The sequence below is a fragment of the Suncus etruscus genome, chromosome 10, assembly GCF_024139225.1.
Source record: "Suncus etruscus isolate mSunEtr1 chromosome 10, mSunEtr1.pri.cur, whole genome shotgun sequence".
Taxonomy (NCBI): Eukaryota; Metazoa; Chordata; class Mammalia; order Eulipotyphla; family Soricidae; genus Suncus; species Suncus etruscus.
This window is the reverse complement of record NC_064857.1, coordinates 88,579,096-88,592,162: the sequence shown is the minus strand read 5'-3', so window position 1 is coordinate 88,592,162 and position 13,067 is coordinate 88,579,096. Positions and strand designations below refer to the sequence as shown.

The following is a 13,067-nucleotide window of genomic DNA, read 5'->3' as shown; positions in this document are numbered from 1 at the left end:
GTGGTTTCCCGGAGCAGCCGCAGCCGCAGCAGACCCCGCTCCCGCCCGGGGCCCACACCTGGCTCGGGGGAGGGCCGACAACGGCTTCCCGAGGCGAGAGAGGAGAGAGAAACCCACCTCGCTTGGGACGCCTCCGGGGACGGCCCCGCCCCCTCGGCGGCTGCTGTCCCGCGATTACACCGCCCACCCGTCCATCACACCGGATCTAGTTCTCTATTGGCTAGCGCGCCTGCCACTCCGTTCCGCCGCGCTGCTCCCCATTGGCCCGCCTCCAGCGGAGGCCCCGCCCCGCGAGCGCGCGCTCGGGCGATGTGGAGCGCTGAGGAGAGCCGCTGGCGGGGCGCGAGCTCGGGCTGACGGGGAGGCGGCGGCTGAGGAGGAGGACGGGGACGAGGACGAGGAGGAGGAGGAGGCGGAGGAAGAGGAGGAGGCTAGAGCCGGAGCCTGAGGTTCTCGAGGTGATGGTGCTGAAGCGGCGTGGAGCGGAGTGAAGGGAGGGAAGGGGCGCCCGCCCCGGCCGCCGCGTGTCCCCGTGCCCGCGTCGGCGAGCGGGAAGATGCTGAGCCGGCTGATGAGCGGCAGCAGCCGGAGCCTGGAGCGCGAGTACAGCTGCACCGTGCGGCTGCTGGACGACAGCGAGTACACCTGCACCATCCAGGTCAGTCGCGCTCGCTCGCTCGCTCGCCCGCCCGCCCGCCCGCCTCGCGCCGCCTCAGCCCGCGGCCACCCTCGGCCCCTCGCGCCGCTCAGGCCACTCGCCCGCCCGCACGCACGCCCGCGGGGGTCGCCGCACGTCCTCGCGGCGGCGCTTTGTCTGCCGCCCCGGCTGGCGGCTGCGGCGGGCGGCCCGAGCGGCGAGACCTTGGGGCGCGAGAGTCCGCGGGTCCCGAGCCCCCGACGCCGACAGACCCCGCCCCCACGCGCGATGCAGGCGCAGCCCCGCCGGCTCTGCGAGGACCCAGGCGGTGCAGGGCCAGGGCCAGGTGGACGGGCCGCCCCGTCGAGGCTCAGGGCTGCTGGGGGGCTGCTCCCCCGGCCCCTGCGGCCCTGCCCGCGGAGGACGCCTCGGGACGGGCTTCTCCCGGGTCACTCGGGGATGGAAGGGAGGAGGATGTGTAAGTCATCGTCCCCGGCCCCCCGCACCCCGCCCCCCGCATCTGTGAGTCAGAGCTCTCTCTCTGTCTCTCTCTGTGTCTCTCTCCCTCCCTCTCTCTCTGTCTGTCTCTTTCTGTCTCTCTCCCTCTCTCTGTCTCTCTCGCTGTCTCTTTCTGTCTCTCTCCCGCTCTCTCTCCCTCCTTCTGTCTCTGTCTCTGTCTCTCTGTCTCTGTCTCTCTCTGTCTCTCTCTCTGTCTCTGTCTCTCTCTCACTCTCTCTCTCTCCCTCTCCCTCTCTCGCTCTCTCAGAAGGTGAGAAAGGAACGGGCAGCCAGCCCCCTTGCCGAGTGGCCTATTGAGGGTGAAGGAGCCCAGCCTTCTGGGCTTGAAAGCTTTAGGACCCCCCCACCCCACCCCCCTCTCCCTGTCTCTGTATGGGTACAGTGCAAATTCGGGTGGGGGGCGTGAGGCAAAGATTTAGCAACAAGTCCCACCAATCTGATGGCTGGCGCTGTGCAGAGATGGAATCGAATCGGTGACTTGACACCCAAAAGCTAATACGAGAATGTGACTGACTGCACACACAGAGGCTTTTTTTCTTTTTCTTTCTAACAGTCCCTGCCTTTAAGAAAAATAAAAATGACAGCTCTCTTGTTTCGGCTCCTTCTCAAGCGCTATGGGACACGCGAGAAGTCGTAGTTTTGTTTTTTATCCCCCCCCCCCCCAGGAATGCGGTACCTACCGGCCCTTTCTTCTTTGATAAAGTCAAAGGGAGAAAAACAACATCGACAACCCTCCGGTGGGTGTTTGCAGCTCAGCAGCCTGGGGGAGCCTGCGCTCGCTTCTGAAGGGGCCGATCGAGTTAGACCCGGAGAGGTCTCTCTCGCCTGATCCCATTTTCTTGACAGCAAGAGTCCGGAGGGCACTTCTTCGGATGTGGCAGACAAAAACTGTTGGCCCAGGTCCTACCCTCTTTGTCTCCTGCGCACCCCACCACCCATTTCGGTTTGTGCTGACGGTGCTAGATAGAGCAGCAGTGAGTGAGCACGACGCTGGGGAGTGGAGGCAAGCAGCTATCTGCTCACTCCTGGCTCAGTTTTGCTTGGTCGCCACTTTCTCTGCTCACCTACAAACCCCGCTCTGGGCATGAGCTCCGACTGCTGCCAAAGACCCTTGAGGGTAGAGAAAGAAGAGTATCTTTTAAACGCATATTTAGCGGTCATGGGGGGAAAAAACCCCAACTAGCCATCAAGTGAAAGGATTTTTGAGACGTCAGGTATTTCCCCCCACAGCATCCCCTCCACAGTGGTTTACTGCTGCTACTTGGTTTCTTTTGTACCTTTTTGTATCTTAGGTACAGACTGGGGGTGGGGTGAAGGGAGCGATAATGAAATTTTTGGACGGATTCATCCACTGACTACATTGTAGTAGAGCTTTAAAAGGCTGCCTTTTGCTTTAAAATTTAAGGCATTTCACAATAGGATAATCTAGGGGTGTGCAAGATACAGACTTTAGGACTCTTAAAAATAGTTTTGGGCATATGGCAAAATTATTTTGGGAGCGGGGCCTGAGAGAGAGCATGGAGGTAAGGCGTTTGCCTTGCATGCAGAAGGTCGGTGGTTCAAATCCCGGCATCCCATATGGTTCCTTGAGCCTGCCAGGAGCGATTTCTGAGCATAGAGCCCGGATTAACCCCTGAGCGTTGCCGGGTGTGACCCAAAAACCAAAAACAGAAAAAAAAAATCACGCACAAAAATTATTTGGGGAGCAGGCCATTAACTTTTGCCAAGGTATAGAATTCACATCACAGTTCACATCATCACTGCCTAGTGGTAATTTTGTGTTTTTTAGATATTACAGTAGGGCAACTAGGTATTTTTAACCAGTTAGTGGAACCTTTGAGGTTGGTTAGTAATTTGCATTTTTTTAAAAAACTGATTATTAAGAAAATTATATGTTTAAGCTGAACCAGCTGGATCTGTTCTTTGTATATCTTATTATAGTTATGTTTGTTTTCCAGCTGGTTTTATTTTACATTACAAATTAATATAAAAATTTAGACCTCTTGAAAACTTAAACATAGTATAATACATTTGTATTATCCTGTGTCCCTATGTAGATGTATTAATAATTGTGCACTTGAGTCTTGCATGGAATAAAGAAGAATATGGAAATTCTAAAATATATGTAAAACAATCATAAAAATTAACATTTTGTGTACATAGTTTTCTTTAGCATATAGAGATTGAGCTTTCCTTCGTGCCTTTCACCCTTGCATTTTCTACAGTGTGTACATTTGTATGTATACTAATTTGACAAACACGTATGGAAAGGAACTGCAAACTGCTTTTTAGATTAAAGCAGTAATCATGGTATTTTAACAGTTGCAGAATAGTACATAAATATTTTCCTTGGTGGTCATTTGAATTTCCTTTTCTTAAAGTTTTGTATGCTATTTTCTTATTTCAATAAGATATCTATTTTAGAAGAATTTTAGTGCTTCTTTAGGTAAGCAGAGCACACTTAATATTGCAGAATCAGTAATCACTGTGTAAGAGTCATAATAGCCACACTTGGTAAATTTTGTTTGTTGGAAATTCTGTCAGAGTACTGGCTAACCATCCATATTGCAGCAGTTATACTGATTAGGCATTTAGAATGTGATTATTAGGGTAATGAAGATGCTTTATATGCTCTTAAAGAAGGTTACCACAGTCACCAGCCTATTCAATAATTCTTTCTGATATGCAACTGCATTTGTAGATTAAGATAAATCAAAGTACATATAGGAGGGCTGTAGTATAATTGCTCCCCTCTGAAGAACATTGTTAACAGCTCCCTGCCAGCTTTGAAGGTCATTGGCTTATAAATGCAGAGCTGGTCCATATTTTTTTTACGCAGCTGTTTCATTTATGCATATCTGTGTTTACCACATTTTCTATCTCTGTTTTTTCTTTGGGGAAAAGTAGGAAAAACAAAACGGCTATATCATATCTTTTGAACTCTATACCAAATAAAATAATTTACATGCTTGGGGTATGTTATAATAAAGAATATATTTGTAGTTGTCTTTCAGGTTTAATAGTTTATTAAGATTACAAAAAGACTACATTAAAAATACCTATATAAATGTGCATTGAGACACTTTTTTTTTTTTTTTTTTGCCACACCAGCAATGTTCAGGGGTCACTTCTTGCTCTATACTTAGGAATCACTCATGGCTGTGCATGGGAGACCACCTGGGGATTTTTTTGGATTACCAAGGGTTAGCTACATGCAAAGCAAGTGTCTATGTGCTGTATTCTTGCTAGATGCATATTTTTAAGTCAGAAATATTAATTACTTCTTGGGGATGGTATTCTATTTTATTTAGAACACTATGCTTTCCCCTTTTAATGTTTATATGTTTTAGTGGTATGATGTTATACCAGACCCATGACCCAAATGCCAACAATCTTCCACAGTGTTCCATTGGACTATTTTTAGTCTCTTGCACTACATTTTTTTGGTAATTAATGAAAAGTAAAGCTCTCCTAGAAAGGAATTTGTTTTTACTGAGTACATGTTAAAAATAACAAGTAATTAGATAACCATGTTAAATAAGTATTTGCAGTTAAGTTAGATGCCATCATAAATGTTGTGTAGAAGCACTTCTGTTGTAGAACCATACATTTAATCATAGCCTAGCCACTTATATATCTCTGTAATGTAGAGTGGGGGTGAAAACAAATAAATTGAACGGTCTGCTTGCTAGCTACTCTACCTGTGCTATTATCTAATTTACCTTACAACAGCACTATGGATTGTTATGTAGTCATCAATACAGTTGAAGAAAATGGGTTTATGAATTAGTGGGAGAACTTATGTGTGTTCAGTGGCTACATATGAAGATTTCTGTGTGAATTAGTTTGCTTATACCTCTCATAAACCAAGAGAGGTATGTGGCATCATCCCCTTTTTACAGATGAAAGATCCAGGTGAAAGAACTTTCTTAGAGCTAGTAAATGACTGTATTGTATGAATTATACTTAAACCCTAGCCCTTTCTTCCTTTAAATCACATCTTTAGGGGCCAGAGAGATAGCACAGTGGTATGGCATTTGCCTTGCATGTAGCTGACCTGGGAGGGATCCGGTTCAATTCCCAGCATCCCATAGGGCCCACTCTGTTACTTTGATTCCCAAGTCAGTTTACCTCAATGTTTCTTACTAATATTTAGTGCCTGGAGGAAATTATCTGAAAACATCATTACAAAAAATAACGACCACTTACTACTTGCATCATGCCATACTCTATTCAAATTAAAATATGTTTCAGTTTTTATTTTTTATGACAATTAATGTAAGATGGAAGTTTTTTTTAAATTTATTTATAATTAATCTCAGTGACATTGTAAATCCTAGGAATAAGAAAACTGGACTCATTATTAGAATTCATTTAAGTATAACAGGTCAAGTTTGTTTATCTTTTAACCTCTATTTTTAAATTTAAAAACCATGGTCTTTTAACCATATTTTTGGCTTTGGATTGGCATTAATGCTTAGACCATGTCCTGTTATTTTTGTGTGTGTGTGTGTGTGTGTGTGTGTGTGTGTGTGAGTTTGCACCACACTTGGTCATGCTCAGGGGTTACTCATAGCCAGGAGTAACCCCTGAGTGTCACCATGGCTTGGAGTACCATATGGACGCTGGGTATCTAACCTAGGTTGGTCCTGAGTCAGCCATGTGCAAGACAAATGCCTTACTACTGTGCTATCACTTCAGCCCCTATGTTCTGTCTTTTATTTATTTATTTATTTATTTATTTATTTATTTATTTATTTATTTATTTATTTATTTATTTATTTATTTTTGTTTTTGGGTCACACCCGGCAGTGCTCAGGGGTTACTCCTGGCTGTGTGCTCGGAAATAGCTCCTGGCAGGCACGGGGTACCATATGGGACACCGGGATTCGAACCAACCACCTTAGGTCCTGGATCGGCTGCTTGCAAGGCAAATACCGCTGTGCTATCTCTCCGGGCCCATGTTCTGTCTTTTAAAAGAACTTTTATGTTTGTCAAATAGAATCTTTAAAGTCATTATGGATTGGTGGGAGAGCTTATGTGTGTTCAGTGGCTATATATGAAGATTTCTATGTGAATTTTTTGCTTATAACTCATAAACCAAGAAAGGTATGTGGCATACAGATGAAAGAACTTAATGTAAAAGATACATTAAAGAATTAGGATAAATTGGGGCCGGAGAGATAGCATGGAGGTAAGACGTTTGCCTGTCATGCAGAAGGACTGCGATTTGAATCCCGGCATCCCATATGGCCCCCTGTGCCTGCCAGGGTTGATTTCTGAGCCTAGAGCCAAGAGTAACCCCTGAGCATTGCCGTGTGTGACCCAAAAAACAAAAACCAAAAAAAAAAAAAAAATGCAACACTTATTTTCACAAAGTTTCATGGATATAGGTTTTAAAAATCTTTATTTTAAAACATAATTATACTACCTCAGAATCTTTGTTAGAGTAACAAGATGATTAGAGTGGTTGATTCTTGAAATGAATATGCTGGAATCCTAAAAGACATTTCTGTATGGGGGGTGGAGTTGGGAGAAAATGGGCCACACCCAACAGTGCTCAGTGCTTGCTTCTTGCTCTTCACTCAGGAATCACTCCTGGTGAGACTTGAGGGAACAAATTATGGTGCCAGGGATTGAATCTGGGTCAGTTTCATGCAAGGTTTACCTCCTGTACTAGCCTTACCTTCTGTACTATTTCCTGTCTCTTCAGCCTCATTAAAAAGAAATAGGGGCCACAACTAGTTGTGTTGGAGGGACTCTTAGCACTCCCAGCGATGTTTTGATGCTTTGCCAATGATTTCTCCTCTTTCCCCATCTCATCTCTTAAAGCCCTGCTTTTTTGATTTCTTTGTCTTGATTTTGGAGCCTAACCTGGAAGTGCTTAGGATTCTACTCAGTTTTCTGGGAATCACTCCAGGGACCATGTGACTTTAATCTCCTAGACTCTAGAGTGGTCCTCAAACTATGGCCCGTGGGCCACATATTGTATTTGTATCTGTTTTGTTTCTTCATTGCAAAATAAGATATATGCAGCGTGCATAAGAATTCATTCATGGGCCCAGAGAGATAGCACAGCGGTGTTTGCCTTGCAAGCAGCCGATCCAGGACCAAAGGTGGTTGATTCGAATCCTGGTGTCCCATATGGTCCTCCGTGCCTGCCAGGAGCTATTTCTGAGCAGATAGCCAGGAGTAACTCCTGAGCACCACCGGGTGTGGCCCAAAAACCAAAAAAAAAAAAAAAAAAAAAAAAGAATTCATTTATAAGTTTTGTTTTTACTATAGTCAGACCCTCCAGTGGTCTGAGGGACAGTGAACTGGCCCCCTGTTTAAAAAGTTTGAGGACCCCTGCTAGATCCTAGATTCTAGGACCTAGAGATTGAGCCTTGGCTTTCTGCATACAAAGTCTACACTCAGTCTAGCACTGGTCCCACTGGGATTCCTGGTCTGGTGTGCTGACCAACTATTTGGAGGTGTTTGGTGGCTCTATTCGTGGTGCTAGAGGGCAGTGGTGCCATCTGGTTACAGGGATGAACCCAGAGTTCTGCATATACGAGGCATATACATACCCTCTTGAGCCATTTTTGGCCCCTTATTTCTTAGTTTGTGTATTATGTTTATTACATGCAACTAATGCAAGTCAACTTTTTAAGGATAGAAGGTGAATTTTAGAGGATAATTTTGCTATTGTTCTTTTTCTTATTGAAAAAATCCTATTTAAGGAAGTATCAGTGGCATCCAAAAGAAACCTGGAAGCATTCACCATGCCAGATTTTACTCATGGGTATTTGTATGAATTCTATTAAATGCTTGAATGAATACACTAAATGAAGCAAATCAACATAGTATATAATAAAAGAGCATGCAGTTTGAGTCCTCTGTTATTACATTATTCAGACTCATTTATCATGTCTGTGGTATTAGTAATATCACATTTAAATAAAAAACTTTGAAGGGCCAGACAGTGCAGGGTTCTAGGCACGTGTGTGCACTGACACTATTTGATACTTAGCATTGCAGATTACCTCCCAAACACTGCTGGGAGTGATCTCTCAATAGAGTCAGAAGTAACCCCTGAGCACCACCAGGTGTATCCCAAACTCACTCCTTCTGCATGTGTGCCTGTGCACACATACATGCATTAAGATAAAATCAAACAACCTGTAGGTAGAAAATATAATTTTTGTTGTACTTCTTTGAGGAGGGCCACACTTGGTTGGAGAGCAGTGCTATTGCAACTGCATGGCTGGACAAATGCTTCAACCTTTGTGATATTTTAACACTTTATTGTAATTTTAAAGTGACTTAATGTAGGTATTAAAATATATAACTCCAAAAAGGCATTAATTTTAGAAGTGATTTATCAATGGTCCAATTACTGTATTAAATTACTTTTTAAATAATTTTAACTTTGGTTTTTGGTTGCTTATACTTTAGAATTTACAAAGGGAGGCAATCTTTTTTTTATTTTTATTTTGATCATAATGGCTTACATATCTTTCACAGTAGTATTTGAGGTCATATCAACATTGAATCAGGGGAATACCCATCACCAAATTTGTCCTCCCCTCATCCCAGTTCCCCTTCTGCAACCCATATACCCCACCATCACCCCCCCTGACTGCTAGAGTAGGTGGTCCCCTCTTTGTCCAGCTCACTATTAGTGATCATATATCTGTTTGGTCCTGGTACCCTCCCCTGTCTCCCTCTCTATTTAAGAAGTGGAGCTAGATAAATCGAGTTATGTGGCTTTGTTTGAAGGAAAGAAAAGCAATAGATTGGAGTACAAAATAAGAAAAAAAAAAAGTCAAATATGCTGAAAATAGGTGGAGTCCTTCCAGAGGATTTCAACCTCAGTTTGAGAGAGGATGTGAAAAAGGCAATTGAAACACCACCACAATACAGAAAGAAATATCAAATTAAATATCCAGTGAGCACCACAGCAATAAAGACAAGCACCATACAACAGTTTCGGTTCTGAAATCAACTCATGCCAGAGTGCAAAAAGAAAGAGAAAGATAAAATAAAATAAAATAATATTGGAGACATAACTTCAATCTCTACACTAATATAAAGACGTCAAAAAAAAAATCGATTGGGGGCCGGCGTGGTGGCGCTAGAGGTAAGGTGCCTTCCTTGCCTGCGCTAGCCTAGGAAGGACCTAGGTTCGATCCCCAGGCGTCCCATATGGTCCCCCAAGCCAGGAGCGACTTCTGAGCTCATAACCAGGAGTAACCCCTGAGTGGCACCGGGTGTGGCCCAAAAACAAAACAAAACAAAAAAATCGATCAATCAATCAATAAATATGTGGAAAAATGATTGTTTTGTGCTTTTTTTTTTTTTTCCCTCTGCATAGGCACAGTAACTATTGGGGATATTATAGAGGGAATTCCCTTGGCCTAGGAGATACAGGGTTTCTCCCCCCGCCCCCGAAATGTACTGTCATGGGATTAACCAAAGGGTGGCATTCTAAATGAAAAATTAATAATCTGGGACTGGAGCGATAGCACAGTGGGCATTTTCTTTGCATGTGACTGACCCAGGATGGATCCAGGTTCAATCCGTGGCATCCCATATGGTCCCCTGAGCCTGCCAGGAGTGATTTCTAAGTGCAGAACCAATAATAATCCCTGAGTGGCTGCCAGGTGTGGCCCAAACCCCCCCCCCCAAAAAAAAGAAAAATTATAAAGTTTAAATTCTAATAATTATATAAAACACCTGGCTCAGTGCCTTGTTATATAGTTCAATAAATACTTGTCCTGATTTGTTTATTTTGTGTTAACTTTAATACTAGAACATTTCTTTCCCCCCCTCTTTTTTGTGGGGGTAGAAACACCTGATGTGCTTGTGGAATCTTGTGTTGTTGGGATTGAATTTGTACCACATGCATTGAAAGTATGAGCCCCAGTGCTTTACGCTATATCTGTCCCACACTTTAAATTTTTCTTTTGTTTTGTTTTTGGGCCACACCCGGTGACGCTCAGGTGTTATTCCTAGCTATGTGCTTAGGAATCTCTCCTGACTTGGGGGACCATATGGGATGCTGGGGATCACTGCGGTCCTAGGTTAGTGGTGTGCAAGGCAAATGCCCTACTGCTGTGCACAACTGCTCTGGCCCCACCAACATTTAAAAATTTTTATGTCTGAATTTTTTTTTTGGGCCACACCCATTTTATGCTCAGGGGTTACTCCTGGCTAAGGGCTCAGAAATCGCCCCTGGCTTGTGGGAACCATATAGGATGCTGGGGGGTTGAACCACGGTCCTTCCTTGGCTAGCGTTTGCAAGGCAGACACCTTACCTCTAGTGCCACCTCTCCGGCCCCTATGTCTGAATTTTTTAGTCATGATGTTCACTTAAAAAATTAATTTACTTTATTTAAAGAGTATGTATCATATTATTGATATAGTTGATCGTAATACAATGTTTCCAGGTAAGTGGGAGAGAAATCATTAAAAAAATAAAAGGGGGGCCGGAGTGGTGGCACTAGAGGTAAGGCATAATGCCTTGCAAGCGCTAGCCTAGGACGGACCATGGTTCGATCCCCCAGTGTCCCATATGGTCCCCCAAGCCAGAAGCGATTTCTGAGTGCATAGCCAGGAGTAATCCCTGAGCGTCAAAAGGGTGTGCCCCCCAAACAAATAAACAAACAAAAAAAAATAAAAGGAAGAAGAAAAAAATATAGCAGCAAGCAAATTTGTGAAAATTAATGTATCTCCAGTGAAGTCATTAAGTCATTGTCAGATTTTAGTAGCTCTGTTTGCTAGTTGACCATTTTGTTACTTCATTTATTTCTAAGTATTAGGTGGCTTCAGATACACACTGTTGGGGCCGGAGAGATAGCACAGCAGTAGGATGTTTGTCTTGCATGCTGCTGACCCAGGGCAGACCCGGGTTTGATTCCTGGCATCCCACATGGTCCCCTGAGCCTGCCAGTAGTATTCTGAGTGCAGAGCCAGGAGTAACCCCTGAGTGCCACTAGGTGTGGCCAAAAACCATAAATCAAATACCAACCAACCAAACAAACCAAAAAAAAAAAAAAAACCCACATAAAAAACCAGATACACACTGTTGTCTAAATTGGTGTGTTCCTACAGGAATGACAGTAATAAACAAAAATGGAATGGTAATGGCTGCAAATGCAACTGTGTGGTTCAGGAACTCCAAGCACTATTGCTGAATCTACATTTGTGGGGTGTGGTTTCAGCTGCCAGGGCTTTCAGGAGTATGAGAAGAGGGAAGAGGGTGCCTGCACTTACTCCACAAGAAGTCTTGGTGATAGCAGCCAAAATACTGGCATTTCTGAAGTTTTGGTCAGATTGGTGTCACTGCAGAGAGTTGTAGAGGAATGGTGAAGCAAGGTCACTGGCAAAGTGTTGATTGTGGGTGATGGGTGCAGCAGGCATGGCTTTGTCAGGACATAGAGTTGGCTTGCCCTCTTATTCTGAGATTGCCAGCATTCAGCTGGATGGCCATTATACCCATAATTTTTCATTGCTTGATTTACATCTCTTTCAAGAACAGAGTCTATAGGGCTGCTGTGTGCAGACATTGTGACTGCATTTGTGCTTTTTTATATTCTTAACATATCCCACTCCAAACCATTTTGCTCTGCAACCCTTCTCTTCTATGTGTACAATATATAAGGTATTTCTATGGAGCTGGTCTCTGATAACATTATTTTTTCTGATAGCTTGATATAATGATCTCTTGAATTATTGGAACTCAAGTTGCTTGCTAGTACCTAAGAATTTTTTGTTTGTCCTCTTAAGATTTCAAACCTTTTGGCCAGAGAGATAGCACAGTGGTAGGCCATTTATCTTGCATGTGGTTGTCCTGGGATGAATTCAGGTTCAAGTCCCAGCATCCCATATGGTCCCCCGAGCCTGCCAAGTGCGATTTCTGAGTGGAGAGCTAGGAGTAACCCTTGAGCACTGCCGGTGTGACCCAAAAACAAAAACAAAAAAAGTTTCAATTATTTGAGGTTCCATTTCTCTCTGCAGGGATAGAAGGCTGAAATGAAATGAATATATGAGGCAGTTTGTGGAGCATTTTGGCAGAACTAGAATATGGATCCTCACAGCTTTCTTTTCTCTTTTCCTTCTACTTCAAAAACTACCTTTACTCCTGCCTATGTCAGTACTACATAAACTAACTAGGCATTTGTCCCAGTTGAAAGTAAACCAAACTCCCAAATTTGTTTTTAATTACGTTTATTTTAAGATAAAATTTTTACTCCACAGACCGTATTTTATGGAGCAACGTCCTGTGGGCCTTTCTCTCTCCTTGGTGACTTAGCCAGCACTAGTAATTGATGTGACTATTGGATTATCATCTTTTTTTTTTTTTTGATTATCATCTTATAGCTTTTACCTACTGAAAGTGCAAGGAGGTGGATATCACTTGTTTGGAGGCCAGGTAGCAGTTGTCTCCAGATTTGACTCATGGTTTTCGCATTTAGTTGAGAGACTGAAGAACTCTAACACATCTCCACTCCTGTGTTGTAGAGTGGTATTTTCACCGAGAGCAAAACCACTTTATCATTGTACATTCTAGACCATCCAAATTTTTGATCTTCTTTTAAAACAGGAGGCTTCAATATTTTGAAATTTTATAAGCATTTTATTGTTTTTGTAGTGCCTTAAACTTGGGCCTCCTATATGCAAGGTATTTACTACACCAAAGAGCCACCTGCCTGGCAAGTACAAACACTTTCAATGTGTGTAGAACCAAAAATTGACTAGAGAAAATTTTACTCACAGTTACAGAGATTGAAGCCATCATTTCTTTTTTTCTTTTTTAAAAAATAATTTACTGGGTCCGGAGAGATAGCATGGAGGTAAAGTGTTTGCTTTGCATGCAGAAGGTTGGTGGTTCGAATCCCAGCATCCCATATGGTTCCCTGAGCCTGCC

The 13,067-nt window shown here is 43.6% G+C and overlaps 1 protein-coding gene across 4 annotated transcripts in view; it reads left to right on the top strand.

Annotated features, from left to right (window-relative positions):
* Positions 1–548: 548 nt before the first annotated feature.
* FRMD5 (FERM domain containing 5) overlaps positions 549–13,067 on the top strand; it is a 383,704-nt gene continuing 371,185 nt past the window's right edge. For all 4 annotated transcript variants that reach the window (XM_049782485.1, XM_049782483.1, XM_049782484.1 and 1 more), the window contains exon 1: positions 549–658. In XM_049782485.1, the coding sequence (XP_049638442.1) occupies positions 557–658 (102 nt within the window). In that variant the 5' untranslated portion in view covers positions 549–556. The remainder of the gene's footprint in view (positions 659–13,067) is intronic.